A 26150-nucleotide genomic window follows, 5' to 3' on the forward strand; every position below is an offset into this window, starting at 1 on the left:
AAAGGGCACTCTCAGTAACCCACCTCCTCCAACAGGGCCACACCCACTCTAACTAGGCCACACCCACTTTAACTAGGCCACACCCACTCTAACTAGGCCACACCTCTTAATTTTTCTCGAGCCGTTCTACCGACTTGGGACCAATCCTCTGGGGGCCATTCTCATTCAAACCACCACATCTAACTGAGATGTAAATTTTATGCAATGCTTTAAAATAAACTCAGTAGTTTTAGAAACATTAAAAACAATTAAAAAGAAATTTTGCTACCTTCACTGGGTCTTGTGTTATCAGACTAGAAAAATAATTCATTTAAGGATAAAGTGAGTTTCAGAAAAGGGCTTCATTTATCCGTTCTATCATTATGACAGAAAGCCAGGTTCTTTGAGGCAGAGAAGGCTGAAATTAAAACAGTTTTCCAGACTGTACTTCAAGTAGTCTGAAAAGCAAACTTTGGTAATCTTCCCATTCATGTTTTGTCACTCAGAACAGAATCAGAAAAACAGGAGACACTTCAGCTGAAAGTACTGATATTCTGAGAAGCATACAGACTGTTGTAGTTTTTTAAATTATTTAGACAAGAAAGTTGCAAACTGAAGTAACAAAATGCCATGTTTAGTCCTCATTATATTCCATCATTTTGCAATAATACTGTATTTTGTTTTTTAGTTTTTATAAAGTCTGCATCTCGTGAGAGGGTTTCACACTTTGAGGTGGGGGCGTGCATTAATACAAGTGCAAGAAGAGAAAAGAGCACCGTGAGGGGAGGTGTGATTGAGCATGGCCTAGGGAGGCAGGGATGGCGCTGAGGTCCTCGACATGAAGGGTGTCTGTTTATAGGACTTTACGTTAAAGTGTCTACATTTTCAAAGGTGCAGAAATAGTTAAACATTTGGATAATATTGACTAGGCTAGGTGGTATGAAAGAGCAGGTTTAAAGTTCTGGTTTTTAAATACTTGTTTTATTGACTCACCAATTAAAAGACAAAGTTAATGATTTGTGAACTTGCCTTTACATTCATTATGAAATTCTAACTAGAGTCTGCTAGTTTCCTTTTTTTTTTTTTTTTTTTGAGACAGGGTCTCACTAAGTCCCTGGTTGGCCTTGAACTCACAAAAATCCTCTTGCCTCTGCCTCTTCTGTGTGCTGCTATTAAGGCATGTGTCGTTTGATATAGATTGTCTATTTTGTCCTTGCTCAGAAAGTAAAGCACATTGCGCATTGCTAAGTGCCAGGTAACAAGCCAGATGCTCTGGTATTTTCTGTGTCCCAGAATCCTTATGATACATCTGGGAAGTAGGAGTAAAATGGTTGCCAACTGGAAGACAGTATGTGTCAATGAAAGAGATGCAAAGCCAGGGTGATCCAGAGTGCTCAGGAACAAATTTGAAAAGCTACTCTTTGCATCTTGTAATTAAAGACAGAGTAAGTCGGAGCCAGGGTAATTTCCTGACTTTTCAACGCTCAGTAATGTTGGCTATGGAGAACGCGAAGTTTTCCCTTCTTGGATCTTTACCAGCGAGGGAGGCCTCGTTGTCCGTCCCGTGGTTGTCCGTCCCGTGGGGATGCCCTGACTTTTCCCCTGGAGCCTTGGCTGTTGTATGGACTGAACTTTTTCTAATAACATGGTAATGATTTGGCTTTGAAAGAATAAATATGAACGAGTCTTTAGAACTATGACAGGAAGTCCTAACTGAGCTAAAAATCTCTACATTCTGCTTTGTGTCCAGTAGTCAAGCAAAATAAGCTGTTAACATACACGGAATTCCACAGTAGGACATGGTCTTCAGTAGGTAGCCATAGTAACACTGAGAGTGGCTGGCAACTGATGTCTACTAGGTTACATCACTGTGCTGAGTGGTTTCTATGTAAGCATCTTTAACACAGGCCTGATAGGTAAGTACTCTCAGCACGATCATTTGATAAGTGAGGAATAACCTAGTTGAGTTCTCACCGCGGGTTCTGTGGTAATTTGTGCTTGTACTTAAACCAGGAAATCTGTCTCCACAGTTTTTACTTTAAAGCGCTGCTCAACAAATAGTTGCAGACATAGTGCAGTGACTTCCCCATCCCTTCCTTCTTCCGCTATCCCTATTGAGAACCTCTCTGGGGTGGACACAGAGTCTATATTTTAGCTTCTGCATAACCCTGCCTCTTAGAAATTGGAGCCTAGGCACGTTGCTTTCCTCAGTGATCATTGTGATCATCAACTTCCTGCTTTATATATAACCCTGTTTGCTAAAGAATTTTACTAAAATTATCAGAGGAGTTTAGATGGATGTTTTTGGCAAAGGCAGTTCATTCTTTCTCATTGTAAAATTTGTTTGATTTTTCATCTGTTTACTATTTTTATTTTATTTTATCTGCTCAATATGAACCCCACTCTTATTTTTTCTATCTTATATTAATACTTTCAACCTATTTCTATAAGTTTTTTTAGCAGTATTATCTGTTTTCTTCAGTATTAAGTGATGGATAGTTTATTATTTTAGAGCAACAGCCAAAAGTAATTTTAAATAAGGTCCACACACACACACACGCACGCACACATGCACGCACGTGCACACACACATATACAAACACACAGATAATTATATATAAAATTTTTTGAGACAAGGTCTCATTATATGGCCCTGGCTGGCCTAGAACTAGGTGTGTAGACCAGGCTGGCCTTGAACTCAAAGATCTGCCTACAGAATTCTGCTTCCTATCCTATATTTTTAAAGTTTGTTAAATATAACATTATGGAATTATTGGGGAAAAAGATAAATCATAAAAAATATAAATAATTTTAGGTAAATTCAAATCAACAAGGATTTACTAGTGTATATATATAAACAGAAACCTTTATACCCTATGAGCATATACAGGGGGAGGAAGTCCCCCTTAGCCACAGTCATAGGGGAGGGGAGTAAGGGGAAAGCGGGAGGGAGGGAGGAATGGGAGGATACAAGGGAGGGGATAACCATTGAGATGTAATATGAATAAATTAATAAAATATATTTTAAAAAGATATGCTTTCCTCAAGGAGCTAAATATATGAAAAATGAAACAGTAACAGCAAAGAGGAAACATTAAATAGACAGCCACAAGCTCTCACCATGTGGTACATGACTGATTTCTAAATAATTAAGAACTTGACGTGTATCACCGTAGACGTGCTTTTTCTGGAACGTGCTGAGGAGCAGGAGTTTAAACTGGATCTGGAAGTAATAGAAGGTTCTGGAGAAAGGGGGAAACCATCCCTGACAAGAACAAGGACATTATGAAGTAAGTAGGATGAAAACAAGCAAGGCACAGTGGCCAGGGGCTCTTGAGAAGGCAGAGGGTTGCTGGGCAGAGTGGTTGCTATGAGCTCCTGCAGACCATAAATGTGGCTCACTCCCCATCACCTGCAGCCCCTGACACAGCTCAACAGAGGACACAGAATTCTTACCTTGTTAGTAGCCCTTGGTGTCTGGTTTCCCCCACCTCAAACCTGCTTGAACCTTGAGTTCTAGCTCTTTGACATTTTATTAGACTCAAAATAAATACCCCAAAGAGAGTAACTAAATGATTATGAATTTCAAAGTATCTGTGATTGATTATATTACCAGGCTATATAAGTTATAAAATTATAATTAAAGAAATTAAAATTAAAAGTCTTGCTTTTCTGCTGCGTTGGACACAGCTATTGCTATTGGTTAGAGGCATACAGCAAACCACAGTAGACCAGAAAGTGCTCTCACTAAAAAAAACCTATTAAAAATGACCTCTACCCTGCGTTATAAGCTGTGGCCTATTATTACATAGAACGTACCCTGTAGAGACTAGATATTGTCTCCATGCCTTATCTTTTAACTTAATTTCCATGGCCAAATTTAGATATTTTGGAAACTTTAAAATGCTTTCCTTATATATGGAACAATATATGCCAAAGCTATTAATTTATAAATGTATGCATCTCTTAAGAAAAGCAAAAGCCAAGAGGCCTGACCCGTCCTCCTGTCTTTGAATATGACCACCGTTGCTATGGTAATTGCTGAATTAGGAGGCCAGCACTTGACTTTTGGCTTGTCCTAGAAGTGCAGGATGGGCAAGAAGTCAAGAATGTGGCTTTGACTGTGTGGCCTTTTTAGTACAATCGATGCACCACCATGAAACCATGCATTGCTCCTCAGGGAATGGAAAAGACAAATGAAACCAGTACACTACTGAAATGAGTGTGTGGCTTTGGTGCTAAGTCAAAACTGGCGACAGGAATGTATGTTCATGCAGTTAAATGCATGGTAGATTATTCTTAAATACATGGCATATTACATGCACATATTTCAATGAACATTTCCTTTAAAAATCGTCTTTTGGTGGATGTGAAATGACATATCAATGTGATTATAATTTGAATTTCCCAGTGATTTCAGGGGTACTACTCAGTTCTGAGAACAGAGGCAAGAGGAGATAGTAAACTGGGTTGTGGTGAATATGAACAAAAGACATCAATATGTATGTGTGGCACTGTCATAATGAAACCCATCGTTTGGTACACTAACTAAAAAATTAATTTAAAAAACTGGGAGGCAGGGGCTGGAGAGATGGCTCAGTGGTTAAGAGCACACTGCTCTTCCAGAGGTCCTGAGTTCAGTTCTCAGCAACCATAAGTTTTCTCATAAGCTTCTATCCTGAGATCCAATAACTCCTGGTGTACATGCAGACAAGGCACCATATACATAAAATATATAAACAAATAAATCTTAAAAAGTAATAAATAAAAAATAATATAAATAGGGCTTGATTAGAATCTAGAACACAATAAATTTATACCTTTAAAGCCAATAAGAAACAAACATGTAGTAAAACAGACAAAACGTTTCTTTAATTTTATAGCATAATTTAAAAGGATCTTACCCCTAAACGTTAAATGTTAATGACAGAACCTGTGGAAGATAATAGAGAATCTTCCTATGAGTATCTGAGTTGGCATCCTGCCCAGGATGTTTCTGCACACAAAGCCCCTGTTGAAAATGCATAGACTCTATAGTGAAAGTTATTCAGAGCCCATCACCAAGGAGTCCAAGGAGTGACTGGGACTGAAAAAGACCTGACCAGTGGTTTTATCTGGTCATTGCTTACCACCCAGTTCCTGGAAAGACCTATCATAATAGCTCTCATTTTTTAGCCACCTAATTTTTTCTGTTGTGGGTAGTGACCGTGCACTTGCCATGTTTGAGGGATTTGGGCTGGCTGGAGTTTAGAGCACATCATCAGGAGTTCCAGCAGCCCTGGGCTTCCTGTCGGTTTGATCCAGGCAGCCTGGCTCCAAGGACAGAGCTAGTTTATCAGTTTTTGCTGTTTTTTTTTTTCTTGAGAATCATTGAAATGAGTTAGAACTAATGGCCAGCAGATAACATTTTGTTCTTTTTTCTCTAACAGAATATAATATATAAAACAACATTTAAACACCAGACAAAGACCAGAGTAAAAAGTGATAAGTTTGTCTTTCTTCACTACGAGGGACAAGTTATGTGCCCTAGTCCGTCCATCCAGTGGCCTAAGACAACAGTCAAGAGGGTTGATTTTTTTTCTGTCTCATAGCAAGAAAATCCACACAAATAGACACAAATAAACAAAAAACAGAAATGGCACCAAAAGCCACAACAGTGTGGACCACACCAAAACCAGAACCAAGTGAGCGGTCGGACCCAGTGATCAGGCGGACTGAGAATGCTCTCCAAGTAGAGGGGGATTGACTCCCCCTCCTGGAGGTCAGGAGGTACACTATCTCCTGGTACAGGCAAAGAGCAACCTTGACACTGTGACTAACCCAAATGCTTGAGCTCCAAAGCAAAACTAAAGAATGTGAAGGGACAGAGAGACAGACAAGGAAGACAGACAGAGAGTGGCGGCGCCTTACCTAATTCCTTGACTAGAGCCGGGGTCTCAGAGGGGACTCTTCAGGCAGAGGCGATTTACACACTTTGACTTTGATGGGGGTCCTGAAGGGAGGACTGGGTAGGCCAGCTTTTACATTTCCTCAGACTTTTTCTAAGTTCTTCTTTAAGAAAATTTTCACTTTCATCTAATACATTTTTAATATCCTCATGAAAGTATCTAACACACAAGATATCATTAATCAGATTTCAATAGGAAAAGGCAGTGACAGGGACATTTTCAGGGCCAAAGTAATCATTTAGAGAATCACCCACTCTCTTCCATCTTTTTACATCTGTGGTTCCTTTCTGTGGGAACCAGGGACAAATGTCTTTGAGAATGAAGAAAAAATGAACTAAACCTTTTTTTTTAACCCTAGTTTCTTGTACCTTGAATTAAATTTTTTTTTCTTAACCCTAGTTCCTCATGTCTTGAGAGAATGTTTAAGTCCACCTGTGAACTTCTCATGTACACTAATCCCGTGTCCCATAATATCACCGTCTACTTACCTCGATCTTCTCTCACGGAGTGGGCGTTTCCCCGCGGCGACCTCAATGCATGATGCGACTGCAGTCTTAAGATGGTGCTCCTTACATGGTCCCCTGTGCCTCAGGCCCCACGTTGGGTGCCAACTCTGCCCCGGCCTGCGGGGTCTTCAAACGGAACCTGGGAAGGGTGCCGGAGTGAAAAAAAGGACAGGAGACATGACGAAATGAGGGCAAGTCTGGATTCTGATCAAGCCCCATTTATTGAAAATTCTTACAGGGTTTATATAGGCAATATCTAGGGCAAGGGCAGGGTCGCTGTGGGAACCTAACGGCAGATATCCCGCCATCCGTCCTTGGCAGAAAGAACTCCAAGATTAGGGATTGAGCTCTGAGGGAACGCAGCTATGGAAGCAAGATAAGCAAGTGGCCTCCCAGGACCCTGAGGAACCTGCTATGTGTCAGGCAGCAGTTCCCAGGGTCCAGGTGGAGTGGCCTGGGCTGACCTCGGCCTGCTACGTGCCAGGCAGAGTTATAGAAAATGGAGTCTACAGACAAGGTGGAATTGCCCAGTGTTTTAAGCCAAAAGCTACTGAGGGCAGCTCCCCACATTTCATTACATTGAAATGGTCCCTGGAATGTGTTTTTGAATTTATCTACATTACACGTGAATATTATCTACTAATTTCTTACACTATTGATAAGACTGTAAAAGCCACTTGGTTATGAGAAAGCTTCAAAGTGAACTGCATGTACAGTCTGTTGTTAAACCTTTTCCTTCTGAAAACCTCTTAATATTTTTTGTTCTTTTATAGTTATTTAGGGCACATTCACTCTGTGGTTTAGTTTTTCTGCCTTTTAAAACCAAAGTTATTGTTAATCAGGGTATAAACCACGTGCCCATTTACTACAATGCAAAGGCTCTCAGTGCAGTGTCCCTTTAGTGTCTGCGGCTAGCACCCTAGTGCAACCTCACTGCCAATCCCAAAAGTAAAACCACACCCACCCACTATCAGCAACTTCTCTTCCCCTTATCTCTGGCAGCCTTCATGTTTGTAGGCACTTTTTTTGTTGTTATTGTCTTAATTAATTTATTTTTGTGTGGGTGGTTCGCCTGCATGTATGTCTGTGCACTACATGTGTGCCTCGTGCCCACAGAGACCAGAAGAGGGCATTGGATTCCCCTGGGGCTACAGATGGTTGGGAGCCACCATATGGGTCCTGGGAATTGGGATCAGGTCCTTTGGAAGAGCGCGCACTGCTCTTACCCACTAAGCCACCTCTCCAGCCCCCATTTCCTTTTTTCTATATGAGTTATAATGTCTAAGTGAGGTGAAATGATCACTCACTGTGGTTTTGATTGTCATTTCCCAGTTGGAAATGAAAGATGCTGATCATCTTTATGTAGTTATCATGTATCTTCTTTGTATCCGAGTGTTTTACCCATTATAAATTAGATTGTTTTTATTTTTGTTTTTGTTTTTATATTTTTTAGTCAAAATCAATAAATAATTGTGTGACAGAAATATCTATGTAGTACAGAGTGGAATTTTAAAGTCTTTCTGCAGTGTGTAATAGTCTGGCCAGGGTACAAGGCTCACCCACCATCTCAGCACCAGTCAATTGAGTATCCTTTCTACCAGTTATTTTGAGAGAATTTTATTATCTTGGCTTTTTTGAGACAGGGTTTCTTTATGTAGCCCTGGCTGTCCTGGAACTTGCTCTGTAGACCAGGCTGGCCTCTAACTTAGAGATCCACCTGCCTCTGCCTCCCAGGTGCTGGGATTAGAGGTGTGAGCCACCACTGCCTGGCTAATTGTTTATGTTTTTATAAGTAGAATTGTGAGCTTTGGCTTCTTGTTTCTCTACCCTATGCACCTTAAAATATCACAGGATACACTCTACGACAGTGCTTTCAACAACGACAAGTCCTATTTCAGTATTAACTCAGAAAGTTGCACTAGTCACTGCGTAGTGTGGACTTTTAAGATAGGCATTTGACTTCAGGTGTCCTAGCTCCTGGCTTTCGACATTTAACACTGTGTGAGATGTATATTGTTTTTTTTTATTCTGCTCTGCTGTATGACAAAACTTTTCCTGGGGAAATGCTACACACATGTCTACGCACTTCAGATAGGAATGTTTTGCTTGGTCCAAGATGGAGTCACCTAATACACTGTGGCGCTTTGAATAGGAATGGCCCACATAGACTGTGGCCCTTACATAGGGAGTGCACTGCTAGGAGGTGTGGCCTTGCTGGAGGGCTACGTCACTGGGGATGGGCTTTGAGGTCTTATGTATGCTTAAGCTGCACCCACTGTGGCACCCAGTCTCCCGCTGCTGCCTGCTGATTAAGATGTAGAGCTCTCCACACCTTCTCCAGCACCGGGAGGCCTGGGCGCCACTGTGGTTCCCGCCATAGTGAGAATGGACTAACCCTCTCGGACTGTGAGCCAGCCCCGGTCAATGTTTCCCTTGTAAGACTTGTCTCGGTGCTCTCCATGCTTAGGAATGGAGAGAGTGCTTCATGGATGCCACGCCCTTTCCTACCAAAGAGCTACCGTCTTCCTTCCTCATAGAGTTCCAGGTTCCTACACGCTGTGGGCAGGCTCTGGTTCTGCTTCATGGCTGCCACTTGGAGTGACCAATGCCTATAGTTCCTGACCATCATTGTGCAGTGGTGTCCGATTCTTTTCTTCCTGCTCTACTGTGTGGGATGTTTGCACTAGTCTCTGGTTTGGTTACACGAGTTTTTAATGTGTGTCTATATGTAAATAAGGGCATGTGTCTGTTTCTATGCAAGTTTAGTTGTAACTATTATAGTGCCAGGTTAAGTTGTCTTGTATTTTTATTACCATTACTGCCTTTCAGTTAGTGACAAATCAAAACCTACATCTCTACAATGTTGAAATCAGCTGTTTATTAGGAAGATGCATCCCCCGTGCAAGTCTGTGTCTATTTATGTTTGCCGATGACTTTATTTTTATGTTCTTCTTGCCCATTTTGTCTTGTAACTGGACATTGTCCATGCATATGAAGACTATTGATTACTATTTGCTAATTGAAAATATTCATAATTTTCTGGGTTATCCAAGTACTTGATTTAATTTTATATTGTTTCTTTAAAAGAATTTTATTATGCAACCATATCTTCTGCCTATAAAGTTCATTTTGCTTACAAAAAAAAAAAAAGGGCCTGGAGATGGCTCAGAGGTTAAGAGCACTGGCTGGTCTTCTGGAGGTCCTGAGTTTAATTCCCAGTAACCACATGGTGGCCCCCAGCCATCTGTAATGTGATCTGATGCCCTCTTCTGGCCTGCACATGTACACATATACATAATAATAATTTTTAAAAAGTTGTCTTGATCATGGTGTCTCTTCACAGCAATGGAAATCCTAAGACAGACACCAAAATGAACTGCCAACCTATGTGGGAACCAGCGTCTTCTGGGAAATGCAAACGGACCGCTCTGCGCTTCCCAGAGGTCATCTGACCCTTACCTCAGCTGAACAGCTGTCCACAACATTCCTGATAGCTTAGTGACCAGAAGTGTCCTCATAAAGGAGTTTTGCTTACCGCAGTTCCTTTTCCCTCACTCTCCCGCCTAACTAAAGCCACCCTCTAAGAGCCCAGACTTTGTTTTTGGTGGGAGCGCTCTTCCTTCTCTTGGACAGCCTGGTAGATTTTGCCTCCAATAGTTTTGTTTCAGCCTCAGAAGTGTGCTGGTCCTCTCCTTCTCTTGTTTAGCCTTACAGTGATACTGTTGTGGGTTGCCATGAGTACACTCAATTCCAGTATTCACCAAAGCCCCGGTGTTTAGAACATTAGTGGGTGACCAATAAATCTGTAATTCAACATAAAGCCTCTGGTTGCCATGTATGGCCCTCACTTGTAGGCAACCTTGGCCACCCCATTAAGGAACGCCTTAGCGGGGCTCCCACTCTTGGACACCTTCTTCTTCCATAGAAAGTTCTGTGGGGACCACTGTATCTCTTTCTTGTTTCTTTTAGCCCTTTGGTGACCTTCTGGTCAGGCGTTAAGGCCTTCCAAAGACAAGCACAGAAGTTGGCTTTCTATCAGTATTTTCCCTAAGAACTCCAGCTTGACACAAGCCTAGTGACATTGTGCTCAGGGGACCGGGACAGACCTCCTCCTGTGCTTTCCCATCTTTCATCTGCTCTAGGTTGCTCTCTCACTTTACAGTCACTCTTTATGTGCTAGTGTAAACCACCTAGAGCTGCTGAGGCCTCTGCTTTGTAAAGACCCCATCGGGGGCTCCACAGAGCCACCAAGCCTTCGGACTAGTCTCACAGTCCTTGAATCAGCTTTTTCCTTAGCTCTCCTGTGAACACAGTCCTGTCTGGCCCAGGGAACCGAGGTCCACACAGAGCTTCTCTTCTTCCTACTTCCCTCACTAGTGCCACGCCCTCCTCTATTGTCTTCCATTCTTGTTCACTTAAGGAGACTTCGGATGGAGATAGCCACGTGCTCCTAGTGGCTTTGATAATCCAGGCCACTGGGGACTGACTTCCCTCAGCTGTCGCAGGTTATGTAGCTTTTGCCTTACTGGGGAGGGGTAGTCCTGTCACTTAGTTTTGCTGACTCCACCGCAGGCAGACTGGTCCCATCTACTCCCGTGTCCCATAGCCTCATGCCAGTCCGCAATAGGCTCTTGGCTTTTAAAATCTTCCCCAGTCCCAGCATCTCAGGTGCTGAGTATGCCCTCATCACCACGGTTGTCAGCGCCCCCGTCTGCATGCTTGATGGTAGGCGGTCCCTTCGGTTTCTTACTAAAGTTGGACCTGTGGGTGTCCTCTATTGCGTTACCATGTCCTCCTCCTCCTCACTCCCTGAGTCTTCCCATGGGTTCCACGTTCTTGGATCCCAGGAAGGGGTTTTGAGCATGAATCTAACTTGTATTTTCTTTATTTTCCAGCCCTCAAGCCTTAAGCAGCAAGCCAACATCTCAGCCTCTCATTTACCTAATAGTCTCAGACCGGAGGCGAGCACAGAGGGTGCGGCCAACTCCCTTTTCTGTTGCAGTTGTTCCTCTACACAAACACCTCAGCCTCGGCTGCACTTCTGACTCCACACAGCGAAGGCAGCCTCTGCCTGCACCCTTGTGTGCTAATCTTAAAGGCAGCAAGATTTTCTCTAACCCTTTAACTGGTTTCAGGGCAACTCCATATTCACATGGTGACCCCGCTCATCAAGCAGGCACGCCCCGCCCACATCCTGCACAGATGGTGACTGCCACCCAGTCCCCCATGAAGGCTCAGCTTTAGTTGCCTGTGTCACTGCCCATAGCAAGAACTACGCCACTGCTGTCGTAGCACAATGGCACACCAACACACAGCATACAGGAAAGGACAATTACCAGAATTTTCTCCTCAGATGCTCCCACTTCAGACTTCTCAGCCTCAGTTGTATGCCTTGCTACTTATAGCTAAGACCATGCATTCACTTCTCTCCGGCTCATCTGTGGTTCTGTTTTCTTCAGGAGCCAATATGTTGTATGACAAAACTTTTACTAGGCAAAGTGTCTGCTCACCCAAGATAGAGGGAGCCCACGATAGACCAAAGTACAGATACCACCAAAGTTCATCTTGGTGAACCATTGGTGTGTGTATATATATATAATTTATTTTTGTTTTATGTGCATTGATGTTTTGCCTGCATGTATATGTCTGTGTGAAGGTGTCAGATCTTGGAGTTACAGACAGTTTGAACTGCCATATGGGTGCTGGGAATTGAACCCATGTTCTTTGGAAGCGCAGTCAGTACTCTTAAACAAATTGAGCCATCTCTCCAGCCCTGAACTAATTATTTTTATTGGGGTTCCTTACAGGAGCAGAAATGGCCCAAAGACAGCAATATCACCAATGCCCACCTAAACCTCTTCCAGGCCTGTCTTTGCAGCTTGCCTTGTTTGAAATTCTTCTTCTTCTTCTTCTTCTTCTTCTTCTTCTTCTTCTTCTTCTTCTTCTTCTTCTTCTTCTTCTTCTTCTTCCTCCTCCTCCTCCTCCTCCTCCTCCTCCTCCTCCTCCTCCTTCTCCTCTTCTTTTCTTCTTCTTCTCCCCCCTCTTCTCCCTCCTCCTCCTTGCAGGGAGAGGCCTAGAGAATCTGTTTCAGGGACTTCCTGAAGCTATTCAGAGTTGTTTACCTCCTGCTTATGTCTTATGCTGTGAAAAGACCCCATGACCATGGCAACTTTTGTTTTGTTTTTCGAGACAGAGTTGTTTCTGGCTGTCATGGCCTCACTTTGTAGACCAGGCTGGACTCGAACTCAGAGAGATCTGGCTGCCTCTGCCTCCCAAGTACTGGGATTAAAGGTGTGCACTGCCATGTCTGGCAACTTTCTTACAGGAAAGTATTTAGTTGGCTGTCTTATTACCCTTGTCAGTATGTTCAGAGGGCCATTGTCAGAATGACTGGAAGCACGGTGGCAGCAGGCAGAGAAGTATCTGAGAACGCCCCACTGGGCCTGGCTTGAGCATCTTAAACCTCAAAGCCCACCCCCAGTGACGAACTTCCTCTAACAAGGCCACACCTCCTAGTGGTGCCACTCCCTCTGGGCCTGTGGGGCTGGTCTCATTCAGACCACCACTCACAACATGCCATTGCCTCAGATTTAATTTCAAATGCTTTATCGTGATTGTGCTCTTCTGAGGGATGGGAGAGCAAGAGAGAGGGAGACGAGGAAAAGGAAAGGGAGAGGAGGGGAGGGGAGAGGACTGCCTTTACTAGCCATAAAGATATCCAGTAATTCTGGTTTTAGGATGGATTTATTTATTTATTTATTGATTGATTGATTGATTGAGAAAGGGTCTCTAGCCAAGGCTGGATTCACCCTCTCCACATAGCCAAAAAGGCCCTTGATCATCAGTTTCCTAATGCTGGATTAAGGCTTTTTTTTTTTCTTGTAAGGAAGTCATCAGAAACAGGTTTGATATTCTTCAATTTTCCCACCTCAGTAGTATGTGTACTAACCCCAGACTGGGTGCAGTGATAAAATCCAACATGAAATTAGTGCTCGGTGATCATGTCAGACAGTCACAGCCGCTCACAGTTGCTCTTTGAACATCTGAACAGTCATTCTGATCATGTTGCAGGGGATAACTGAACATTGACAACTACGAACTATAAAAAACATGAATTGCACGGCAGTCTTCATCAAAGCACAGAGAACAGATCTGAACTGGGTGTACTAAAATGTCAGTGATTATCTCTGCTCATTAGGATTCTGATGTTTTGTTATCTTCAAAGGAATCACATACTGCTCGGACATTTTGGAACATGCTGAGTTCTGTGCCGTGTCATACCTCATCCTGCATCTTAGATCTTCAAACCGCGTGTTGTAGTTTTCAGTAATCTTGGTGTGATTAATTTCATCTATTCCTAGACCCTCATATTCGTAGAGGTGGCTATAGATTCAGCAAATTATGATAAGGAAGCTTCAGTGTGTGCTTGGTGACTTTATTTCTTTGGACTATGGGAATTTTGTGCCCAGCGTTTGTTCGGCTAGTTATGACTACACATGACTGTGCAACCTCAGCCATTCTGTCAGAGAAATGATAGGGTAGAAGTAAAAGCTCTTTTTTTTCTGAAAAGGGTAATATAATTAGTATTCTATTGATATACATATCTCTATATCTCTGTACATATATTATAGAAAATGAATTTATATCTTGATATATATAATTATATATACATGCATATATTCTATCCTCCATTTGTACTAAGCTTTAATGACAAAGTTCAAGTAATATTGATAAAATGCATTTCCAGTGACTCACTGATGATTATATTATAAACAGTGAAAACACCTAGAGTGACTAGAGCTGTTCGCTGAGGGAGCGTGCAGAAGACTGCAGCACTAACTCCAGCCAGTGCCAGTTGGATCCCTTACTAAGATTCAAATAATCAAGTCTAATATTTGCAGGGCTAAGTGAGGAGAGAGTAGAGCTAATAGCGATAGATCAAGATCGGGGGTAACTGCCACGAGTCATTTTTGCCTGGTGACATCTAGAACTGCCCGTAAGTGGGACTGCAGACCTGGTGACTGATTAGTTCTTTGTGACCGGTTTGCAGATTGTTGCAGCTGCTTTAGCAGAACTTGGTGTTACTGAGGGTGGCTCTGGATGGTGGTCCTTAAAAAAAAAGTTTTGTCTTTAGGAACTTGCATGTACGTAACTGTAGATTGTTTCCTGTTAAGCAGTGATTTTAAAAATCATAGCACTTTAAGATGTTGATTATAATCAGGAAATGCTATTGTTTCAAATATCTAATGACTGTGACCTGAGGGTTTTTTGTTTTTTTCCTTCTCCCTCTAGTGGGCAGAAACTATTTTTAAAATTATAACATGGCAGGGTTCATTTGTATGGGTGTGTTACAATATACTCTCAGATTTACAAAATAAGTAGAAATGCTCTTATTTCAGAAATGTTAAAGAAAGTGCTCTGTTCCTTTACAGGCATAACAGCGGCTCCTTGAACGTCAAGGACGTCCTTACCAGCTTTGACAATACAGGGAATGTTTGTAAGTTATACGCCAGCTATAAAATATCTTCCGTTTCCCCTACTGTTTATTATACTTATTGTGTGTTTGTATTTATATGTGTGTGTATACACATATACATATATTCTTATATGTGTGTGCACACACACATGTACATATTAGAAACCCTTGGTGCCTCATAGAAGATGCGTAGTTAAACAGTATGGCAGTTCTTACCAAAACTTTATGGTGGTGCGTTGTGCGTGTAACAGGATACAGATTAAAGAGAGGCCTGGGCTCTCTAGTACCCTGCCTTCAGCTTCTTATCCATTAGCCCAGCTGGTCTGCTCCCCCCTTTGCTATGTTTTGGGGCCTTTACTCTTCGCTTTTAGTGCAGATTCAACCCAGAACATGTTCTTCATGATGTCCTTATACTTAAAATGTAAGTTTTTGTTTATATAGTATGTTTTTGTCTAAGCCTCTTATTAACTGGTGATCGATTTCTCCTCTGAGAACTTGACTTAATTCTAAAATAATTGCATCTGATAAAAGAAATCAGCTAAGAATATGTTTATAGTTAAGTAACCTCACAGTTAAATAACATTATAAAAGCTATATGTATCTCCTAAGTTGTTGCATAGGGTACTTGCTACTGATATTTGAAAATAATCAATAGTAAAATATGATTTTAAATTTAAAAATAACTCAATTTTTTTCCCTCAGAGGAAATTACAGCAAATCTTTAATTACTTAATATCTATACTTAAATGTTAAATTTTGCCAGCAGTACTGTTTTATTGTATGGATGGATTGTAATTGAGTAGACACCATAGTTTTGTTCTATGTCCACATTGTAGTTAGATTTTGCTTATATAGAAAAGTTATAAAAGCCAGGCGTGGTGGTGCATGCCTTTAATCCCAGCACTCGGGAGGCAGAGGCAGGCGGATCGCTGTGAGTTCGAGGCCAGCCTGGTCTACAAAAGTGAGTCCAGGACAGCCTAGGATACATAGAGAAACCCTGTCTCAAAAAACCAAAAAAAAAAAAAAAAAAAAAAGAAAGAAAAGTTATGTTTGCTACTAAGGAATCTGTAAATGTTCTATTCTGAAATTACCCTGAAATATTTAATATGGCATAGGTTTCTTTCATGGATAGTAATAAGCTACCTTTCAGTGTATATGTGTTGGCCGTCACTGACCCCTGACTTAGGTGTGTCACTGTTGTTGGGCGCTGGGCAAGGACTGGTCAGGGATGCTGTGGTGGTTGAGGCACAGTCTCCTTTATACTGGCGTAACGCTAGCTATCAGCAAGCCAGCCCCATGCTCGCACATGTCTAGAACATAACCCTGGAATGTGGAATAAATCATTTTTAATTCAGTAACATAGAACAAGGATTGTTTTCCAGACTCAGTATGAAATAGGGCCGCTAGCTGGCAGCAATACATATAATAAAAAGTTTCTAGTGGTCCAAGTTATTATGTCACATATCAGCAACTGTCTTCTCCCTCTTCACCATTGTCTCCATCACCCACACCCTGAAGTTCTCCCACAGACAGGTGGAGAAGTTGTGTGTGAGCATGCTCTTCCCTGCCCTCTGCCGTTTTGTAGGAAACTTCAGAATGAGAGACATCCATACCTTAAGCAACTTATGTAGTCTCTGTGAACTTGAGTAGAACTGTTTCTCAGAGTTGATACTCAGTAAGTGGAAGCTACTTATTTATTGTTCCTGGTGATCAGTACTTCTCGAACTTGTTTATAGGGTTTTATAAGTATGTACAATTTGTGTTAAGGATTAATTTAAAATAAACATAAGTTAAAAAGAGACACTAAGAATTATTTTGATGTTTTAAAATGAATGATTTTGATTGAATTAAATATAAAGGGCCTGAAAAATTAGTTAAATAACGAAAGAGTTTCTTAAAATGTTTATTATAACAGAGTCTTAAGACCCTGAAACTAAGCTGGATGTGGTGGCGCACGCCTGTAATCCCAGTACCCGGGAGGCAGAGGCAGGTGGATCGCTGTGAGTTCGAGGCCAGCCTGGTCTACAAAGTGAGTCCAGGACAGCCAAGATAACATAGAAAAACCCTGTCTTGAAAAACCAAAAAAAAAAAAAAAAAAAAAAAGAACCTGAAAATAAACCAGGTGTGGTGCACGCCTTTAATCCCAGCACACGGGAGGCAGAGGCAGGCAGATCTCTGTGAGTTCGAGGTCAGCCTGGTCTACAGAGTGAGTCCAGGACAGCCAGGACTACTACACAGAGAGACCCTGTCTTGAAAAAACAAAAAACAAACAAACAAAACCTGAAAATATTGTCAGGTAACTGATGCAGTAACAAAACAAGGTGAATTAGGCTTTTTCATATGTAACTATTTTTGGCATGTGGTATGTGTGTTGTGTGGTGTGTGTGTGTGCTCATGTGGGTGGTTGTATGTGTATATGTGTGTGTGTGGAGGCCTGGGGTTGAGGTCACTGCCTTTCCTGTTGCTCTCTCCCCGCTCACTGAGGCAAGGTCTCTTGAGCTTGTCCATGCAGCCAGGCTAGATACCCAGCTTGCTCTAGGGGGCCCCTGGGTGCTGGCTAGCACTGGACACCGGCCACCATGCCCAGCTGGTGTTTATGTGGGTTCTGGGATATGAACTCTGGTCCTGGTGATTGTGTGGCAAGTGCTTTCTCCACCGAGCCATCTCCCAGTCCTTATGCAATGTTTGCATTTAGCGTTTGTATGTTGTATGTTGAGCATGCTGTCCTTCATCCTTCCTTCATCTTTCTTCCTGCGCCTCTTCTCTGCTCTTCGTTCTCTTTGTCCCCTGGACAGTTCTACTTCCGTGTCATACATGCATACATGCTCTATGTGACTCCGTTCACTCGTAAGTACATAGCTGTATTTATTCTGAAGAGAAATAGCTATTGAAATCTCAGTGGGTAAACAGGTAAAGTCTTATTTCAACAAAGTAATACTAGTTACAACTTTTATATAAGCTTTGTCATAAAATGTTCATGGACGAAAAAGTAATTGCGTTTCTTTAGTGTTGTTAGGTTGAGTCTGAGTGGGAAGCCCAGCAGAGGGCGCCACAGCATAATTCTGTGTCAGAGCACAGTGTGAAGGGACAACAGTAATTGTAAGCTTTCATTGTATAAACATTTACAGATGTGTTTATAAACTTTCATTGATATGTTTCTAATATATTTAATGCATTCCAAATCATTAATATAAAAAGCTTTCTTTTTCTTTCAATTCATTTTGCTTTTGTTAGAAACGTCATTTTTTTGTATTTCTAGCTTTAAGGAAAAGAATAGCTCTGATCTTCTAACCCTAGTGGGGGCTTGAGGTTATGCTGAGGAATATGAGTTTGTATGGAACTAGTGTGACAGTCTCCACAGGGACGTTATCAGTGAGGAAAGAAGCTTCTAACGGTAGAAATGATGGGCACAAGCACTTAGGTTCTGCAGGCTAATGCTACTTAATAACAGAAAAGACCAATTAAACTATTTTAGAATGGCAGCATTTGGATGTGCCTGTCTAGTGAGCGCAGCACACGCATCATGTGGTGGAGCCATCCATCACAAATGTAAAATCAAGTCATGGTTGTGCTCGTTGCACATTTTTAGAGATTTCTAGAATTTTCTAAACTACTTGGAAAAATCTTCCTGATTATCTGATCTTTTATTTCCTGATGTACTGGAAAATAAATATTCTTTGTACTTGCTTTTGTTACTTATGTTTTGTTTGTGAACATCTAAACTTAAAATGGTTTCTAATCTTGAGATGTTTTCACTACTTGACTTTTTCCCAATGATGTAAGAAGAAATTAAAATGGATTTCATGGGCTAGATATGGTGTGACTCAGTGGTGATGTTTGCCTACCATTCAAAGTACCTAGGCTTGGCTCTTAGTCCCAAAAGAACCAAGTGTCATGCAAAATTAATCATTTCTGTATACCAACTTATTGCTGTAGGAACCCAACACTGTCTTTGTGTATTTCCTTTTGCTCTGGTAGAAGACCAACTATTTGAAAGTCAGCCTCCCTAAAGATAGGCTCATCTGTTTCATTCTCTGGTTCCCACAGCTCAAGACCACTCCTCCTAAGACACCCAAGCCGCTCTGCAGGGAGTGTGTGTGCTACTGACCCGTGTGCCTAGAAAGCGATGCCATCCTGTGAGCTAGGGAGAAATGTAAGACCACAGCCTTCACCTCCAGCGAGGGTCACTTCTGCTGACACCTGTGAGCACAGGGCACTGTTTGGGATGGCTGCAGCTGATCTCCTGCTTCTGTTTTCTCTGTGGGCAGAGGCCCCTTTCCTGCCAGTCCCCTTGACCTCTGAAGCACCATGCTATGCTTCTCTAAAAGCCTTTTTCTCTAAAATTGTTGCTTTTTTTTTTAATTAAAAAAAAAAGTATTTTTGGAGACAGGATGTTTCTTTGTTGTTTTGGCTGTCCTAGAACTCATTGTGCAGACCAAGCTGGCCCTGAATTCACAGAGATCCTCCTGTTTCTGCCTCTTGAATGTTGGGATTAAAGGCCTCCACCACCACACCTGGCCAAAATTGAATTTTTGAAAATGTGATTGTTCTTGTCTTAGTTGATAACATATTTGGATATCATGGCATCTAATACAGTTATTTGGTATTTATAATGCCCTCTATGTGCTTGGGAGTACCATAGTTTTGCTTACATATTTTTAATATAGTTTTAATATTTTTATATACTATAAAATATATATAAAATAAAACTATATAAAATATCTTATATAAAGTAGTAATCTTATGATAGCCTGAATAGATGAATCAGTATTTCTCAAACAATTTATTGCATATACACAACATATATGCCACATTGGTAATATATAGAATTTAATAATAATATTTCACTAACTAGGAATGTAAAAATAATGAAAATTTAGAAATAATTCTATAAATGTAGACCTATATATAATATATATGCCAGTAGTTGTTATAAATTATTGCAGTATTTTAGTGTCAGAATTTTTGGCTAATGTTGTAGCTTCATTTTGGAGAATGTACTAGTAAAACCCCTTCTGCTGTTCTTTTAATTTTTCCCTCCTCTGCCTGGGCTATGATAGGACCCTGTCATTGGCAGATGTCTCACGGCTTCCTGAACATGTTTGTAGACACACTTCCCTCCATACTGTCACATGTGGTGAGGGTGATCTGCTCCGCACTGCGTCGTCGGGCACCCCTGAGCTTTAATGCATACAGCTGTAGTCTTTCCTGCAGTCTTCCTACCTGTAGTAATAGCGTCTGTTTTCAGATGTGCCTAAAGCTGGCCTCTTTTAGACTAGGAATCAAATATTACCAGAGGAAAGGGTCTTACTAAGACATTTTTGTTTAGTTTTGTTTTGTTTTGCTTGAGACAGGATTTCTCTATGTAGCCTGGTTATCCTGGTCTCACTTTGTAGACCAGGCTGGCCTTGCATGCTTCTGCTGTATGCTGGGTCTAACGTCATGTACCACCACTACCTTGCCTATATATATATAATCTTTAAGATATGTTTAAGTTGTCCTGTTTCATAATTATTTTTAGTTGTCCTGTTACATAATTATTTTGTTATATAATTTCACAATGCCAGGTTGAATTTAAAAATGTATTCTCATTAAAATAAAGTTAGGTTTTATATATTTTTAATGATTTATTTTATTTTATGAACATTGGTATTCTGCCTGCTTGTATGTGTATGTGGGTGTCAGATCCCCTGGAACTGGAGTTATAGACAGTTGTGAGCTGCCATGTGGGTGCTGGGAGCTGAACCCAGGTCCTTTGGAAGAGTAGCCACTGCGTGCTCTCGCTCGCTCTCTCTCTCTCTCTCTCTCTCTCTCTCTCTCTCTTTCTCTCTCTCTCTCTCTTTCCCCTCTCTCTAGCATATTCATTTACATTATTATACATATATACAATGAACTACCTACAGCAAGAAAAATCACAAAACAATCAGAAATTATATAAATGTCACATTCATAGTGTTTTAGTTATTTGTATTTGGCAACTTTGAAGAAAACATCTTTCCTATCCTGGTGCATCTAAAATTCTGAATGTAAATCCATGTCTATCATATCTCATCTTTATCAACTTAAAACATCTCTCTAGACCTAAAAACATCTTAACCCCTAAACAACTAAGCTTAATTGTAAAACTAAACTATCTGGTCTTCAACCCCATCAGAGACTTGAGAAGGAATAAAATTAATTACCTGAGTGAACAGGAAGTGCAGGTTAGCAGCTTCCACAGTGAAAAAAAATGACAGTTTGCTGCCTGAACAGTCACTCAACACTTTCTATAACATTGGAACATTATCTTCAGCCTTCTGACCCAGTATCCAGGCTTGCCCATTTTTAGGCAGGATTCTGTCTGTGGCAGAAATGAGGACACTTTGCCCAGTGGCTGGTTTGCCACATTTGAACCCATCTCCATAAGGAGGTTCTCTGATGCCCATCATCCTCTTTGAGATAGACTGGGTGTGGCCAGGAGTTAACCTGTCTCGTTTTCTATGAATCTTTAAATAATAAAAACATCTTTAAATACCATATTCTGTAGGTCTCTGAGGTTTCTGAAGACCTTATCTAGCTATTTTACCTTAGCTATCTATAGAATCATATCTATCTGTTAAACCTAGGGTGTATATTCTTGTGATAGAAATAGACTAGTAACTGACATAACCATGATTTGATTGACTAACAATTAACTTGTATAATTTACTTATCCTAAACAGCCTGCAATAGCATTTTCAAAGTATAAACCTTGTATTATAATTGAGTTGTGGTCGGGTGGTGGTGGCGCACGCCTTTAATCCCAGCACTCGGGAGGCAGAGGCAGGTGGATTGCTGTGAGTTCGAGGCCAGCCTGGTCTACAAAGTGAGTCCATGACAGTCAAGGCTACACAGAGAAACCTTGTCTTGAAAAACAAAACACAAAAACAAAACCAAAAAAAAATTTGAATTGTAGAGGTACAATGCTTCATAGTAGAGTAGAAATATATATAGTGTGTGTGAAGAGTAATCTTAAGTAGCCGTTGCTCTTAACTGCTGAGCCAGCTCTCCAGTCCATATATGTATGCATATGTCTGTGTGTGTGTGTGTGTGTGTGTGTGTGTGTGTGTGTGTGTGTGTATGAATGACATCTATAGAGATATTTAATGCATGGGTAAAGTACATTATGTTGGGAAGTTGTCACATGTGGGGCTGACCCTCCACTTCAGAGCCAAGCCCCTCGTCCGTGGTGGGCTGGATCCCTAACTGCCGGGAGGGAAGAGGAGGGCAAAGCAGCCCAAGAGTAAAGGCTCTGCCCTGGAGAGGAGGTGGAAGGTGAGCTGTTTCCAGCAGAGGTTGCTGTTTATCCCAGGGTGTAAGCTGCCCACAGTGGAAACCAGAAGCGAGAAGCTCAGCTTAGGAAGCTCATCAACGGAAAGATAAAAACTCAACCGGAAACTCTAGCTGACTCTTTCCCTGGGTCTTTTCCAGTCAGTGTCTGCTGGGTGGTAGTGTCGGGCCTGGAGTCGGCCGCCTTCACTGCTCTTTAGTCTCTTGTGCTTGCTGTGTACCTACTCACCTCACCCATTCAACACTGAGGACACAGCTGTCATGATCTTTCTCCATATGAACAGTGTGTAAACACACGTGCAAGTCCTGTGTGGATAACATAACCATCTTTTATCTGTTTACATGCATGTCTTATGGCCCATATCCATCCATACTCTATATCTCCATGCAAACACACACAGATGTTTTAGTAAAACAGTTTAAGAAATAAGAAAATTTGAGCTTTTTATGGGTCCCTCACTGTTCTAGTTTCAAATAAGTGTCATCGTAGAAAGTATATGTAGAATTAAGATTTAGCTCTCCTCACTCCTAAGAAACACTAACTACTTTGTATTATGATAAACATATAAGATGTTAAGCTGTATGTGATGGTACATACTGAATTTTTTATCAGTAGTGTTGGTATTGTCTGCTTCATTCTTGATTTTTGTTTTGTTTTATTTTTTGTTTTTGAGAGAGGGTTTCTCTATGTGTCCCCAGCTGTCCTGAACCTGCCTCTACCCCCTGAGCTGGGATTAAAGGCGTGTGCCACCATTGCCCAGCTCTCATTCTTGAATGCTTTAGTTCTCCGATTATTAGAAAATAATACAACGTAGCAAGTACATTTCCTATATAAAGGTTTCACATTACTTTGTTATGTGCAACGCAATGTTGAATGATCTGTGTAGCTAAAACAGTATGGCATTCAAGTAGTAACACAATATTGTGTTTATTTATAAATAAATAAGAAGAGAGGGTTCTCACAGACCTTAGCATCCAGCACTCATATGACCAAGGGGAATATCAGTGACAGGAAAGGATTTTTTAAAAAATTGATACTTTTAAGAACATTTAACTAGGAATTAAAAAAATAACAAAGCCAACTCCCTCCTTTATTCTATATCAATATAAATATAAGTTGGATAAAATGTTTAATTGGAAACTGACAATCCCATATATTCCAGATGAGCACTTTTGTTGGATTGAGACAGAGGTGCCCTTCTAAATGTAATCCGAATGACTGGGATTCAAGATTAATAAATAGGTGGACTGAAAATTTAGGGACACTTCATTCAGAAAGCAGCAGCAAGAAGTTGGGATGTTAAGTGGTGCACTGGCAGTTCTTATGTGAGAAGAGTAGGCGGGCAAAAGTGTGTTCTCTAGAGACGGCATTCAGGAGCGGCAGCAGAAGCCACTAGAAGCCGGTGAGCAGCAGTCCACCGCCACAGAGGCAGCCTGGCGGTTCATTTAACCGTGTTAAGTGTCTAGTTTTTGATTATTCCTTTTCTGAGAAATAACGCAGCTATTATATAAAGCTGTAAGTAAAGAGGTGCCCTTCAGCACAACGAATATACATTAAGTTTAGGTGACTTAATTATATATACTCCATACAGTGGGGTCCTATATAGTTGTTGACAACATATAAAACATATTGAGTTAAAAACCAGTACAGTAGGGCTGGAGAGATGGCTCAGTGGTTAAGAGCACTGACTGCTCTTTCAGAGGTCCTGAGTTCAATTCCCAGCACCCACATGGCAGCTTACAACTGTCTGTAAGTATAGTCCCATGAGACCCAATGCCCTTTTTTGGTGTGCAGATGTGCATACAGACAAAACACCTATATACACAAATAGATTTAGAAATCAGTATAGTACATGTATTTATTTACTTATATATGTGTGTGTGCAGTTTGTGTGTTTGGATGCACATGTACTGGTATCCTCTGTGTATGTGTGTGTGTATGTGAAAGAGAGAGGGGGGGTGGGAAAGGGAGAGGGAGAAAGACAAACAGACAGAGGACAGAGCAAGCAGAGAAGGACAGAGGTCAATATTTAGATGTCATCTTCCTTCTCAGGAAACCTCCCACCTCTTTTGAACCAGCGTCTCTCATTGGCTTGGACCTCGCCAGTCAGGCTAGACTGCAGGGTTAGGAAGCTGCCCTTGGTCTCCCCGTTCCCAGGGCTACGGTTACAAGCATGTCCCAGCACAGTTGGCACGTTACCACGGCTCTGTCAGCTGACCCATGCACCCACGCCTGGGCGACATCTCCCTAGCCCACGCAGGCTCCTGCTTTTGTAAGCCAGGGACTCCCGCAGTGCATGGGAGCAGCTGCGGTTATGCACAGAGCTGTGCTCTGCTCAGTGCCTTGTTTGGATCCTGAGTAATTTGCATTTTCTTCATTATGCTTTCCAGGATTGTTTAAATTTTTATGGTATGTATTACTTTTACATCTAGGAAGGAAAAACGATTATTTTCATAAGTACTCTTTAACTTCCAAGAGGAGCATTTATCCTTGAAAGCTGTGATACAAATCTCAAATTGTTGGGCTGGAGTGATGGCTCAGAGGTTAAGAGTACTTACTGCTCTTTCCAGAGGTCCTGAGTTCAATTCCCAGCAACCTCATGGTGGCTCACAACCATCTATAGTGTGATCTGATGCCCTCTTCTGGCCTGTGGATGTATATGTAGGCAGAGCACTGTATACATAATAATAAATAAATCTTAAAAAAAAAAACTCAAATTGTTAAAGAATAAGGAAAGAATGCATTTCTCCAGTTAAAAAAACCAGATACTGTTATTTTTTTTTCTCCAAGGAGCTCACAGTAGTCAGATGTCAATGTTTCCCAGTACAGTTTCAAGAACTCAAAAATCAAATCAATCAAAAAATTCTTTTGATTTTCAAGACAGTATTTTGTTGGACCCTAGCCCAAAATGTTGGACCCTGGGAGTCCAATTCGGTAAGGGGGTTGCCACGAGAAACCACTCAAGTCACATCAGCTGAGAGGTATAGGTAAAATTTATTACTGACACACCAGAAGTCCCAATTGTTGATGTGTCAGGGTCTCTCAGCACTCGGGAGGCAAAGAACTCCAGTAGCTGTTACAGACTGCTTATAAAGGCTAAAACCGGAAGCCAGGGGGAGGACCTGACCTTTAAACTGATTGGTTGGGCTGCTGTATCTGAGGTATGTGAGCAGGATGATTGGCTCCAGCCGGGTTAACTGGGGGCAGAGAGCAGGTCGTGTGGGGGCTTTCTACACAGGGTGTTTTCCTAAAGCTGCAGGTGGTGTTTTGTTTTGCCTGTTTCTTGGAACCAGGGCAGGGGTCAAACGGCCCCGAGCTTGGCCTTGTTTTTCAGGCATTTCAATTTATGTCTCCTGGCTGTCCTGGACTCGCTTTGTAGACTAGGCTGGCCTTGAACTCACAGAGATCTGCCTGCCTCTGCCTCCCTTGTGCTGGGGTTAAAAGCTTGTGCCGCTACCACCCAGAAATCAAACATACAAAGGATTAAAGTCACTCTGTGATCAGTTTTGGGCAAGCTTTCTAACTTACTTAGGAAAACAATTTCGTAAGATTTTCTGTGTTTCCTCTGCTTAGGATGTACGGGTAGACAGCAGCTGTGTACCATGAGGAAAGCTGCTGCTGGGCAGTGTCGGCACCAGGCCTGGCTCCTGGTCTTTCTTAAATATCGCATATAGCCTTTGATTACAAGCGCTTAGAAAAGGGTAGGCTGCACATGCACTGGTGTCGTGTGTGTGTGTGTGTGTGTGTGTGTGAGAGAGAGAGAGAGAGAGAGAGAGAGAGAGAGAGAGAGAGAGAGAGAGAGAGAGAGAGAGAGAAAACATACATATATACATATTAAGGAATAAGGAAACAATGGATTTTACCTATCAAAAATTTACACTTACAAATACATCTTACCAGTTGTGAAAGTAATATATACCATAAAAATTACA

The 26150-nt window shown here is 41.5% G+C and overlaps 1 protein-coding gene across 2 annotated transcripts in view; it reads left to right on the plus strand.

Moving 5' to 3' along the window:
• The window catches only part of CAMKMT (calmodulin-lysine N-methyltransferase), a 383933-nt gene that overhangs the window by 10095 nt on the left and 347688 nt on the right, over positions 1–26150 (plus strand). For both annotated transcript variants that reach the window (XM_084793161.1, XM_084793160.1), the window contains exon 3: positions 14866–14930. In XM_084793161.1, the coding sequence (XP_084649287.1) occupies positions 14866–14930 (65 nt within the window). The remainder of the gene's footprint in view (positions 1–14865; positions 14931–26150) is intronic.

The sequence above is a fragment of the Acomys minous genome, assembly GCF_964271855.1.
Source record: "Acomys minous genome assembly, chromosome: 8".
Classification (NCBI taxonomy): domain Eukaryota; kingdom Metazoa; phylum Chordata; class Mammalia; order Rodentia; family Muridae; genus Acomys; species Acomys minous.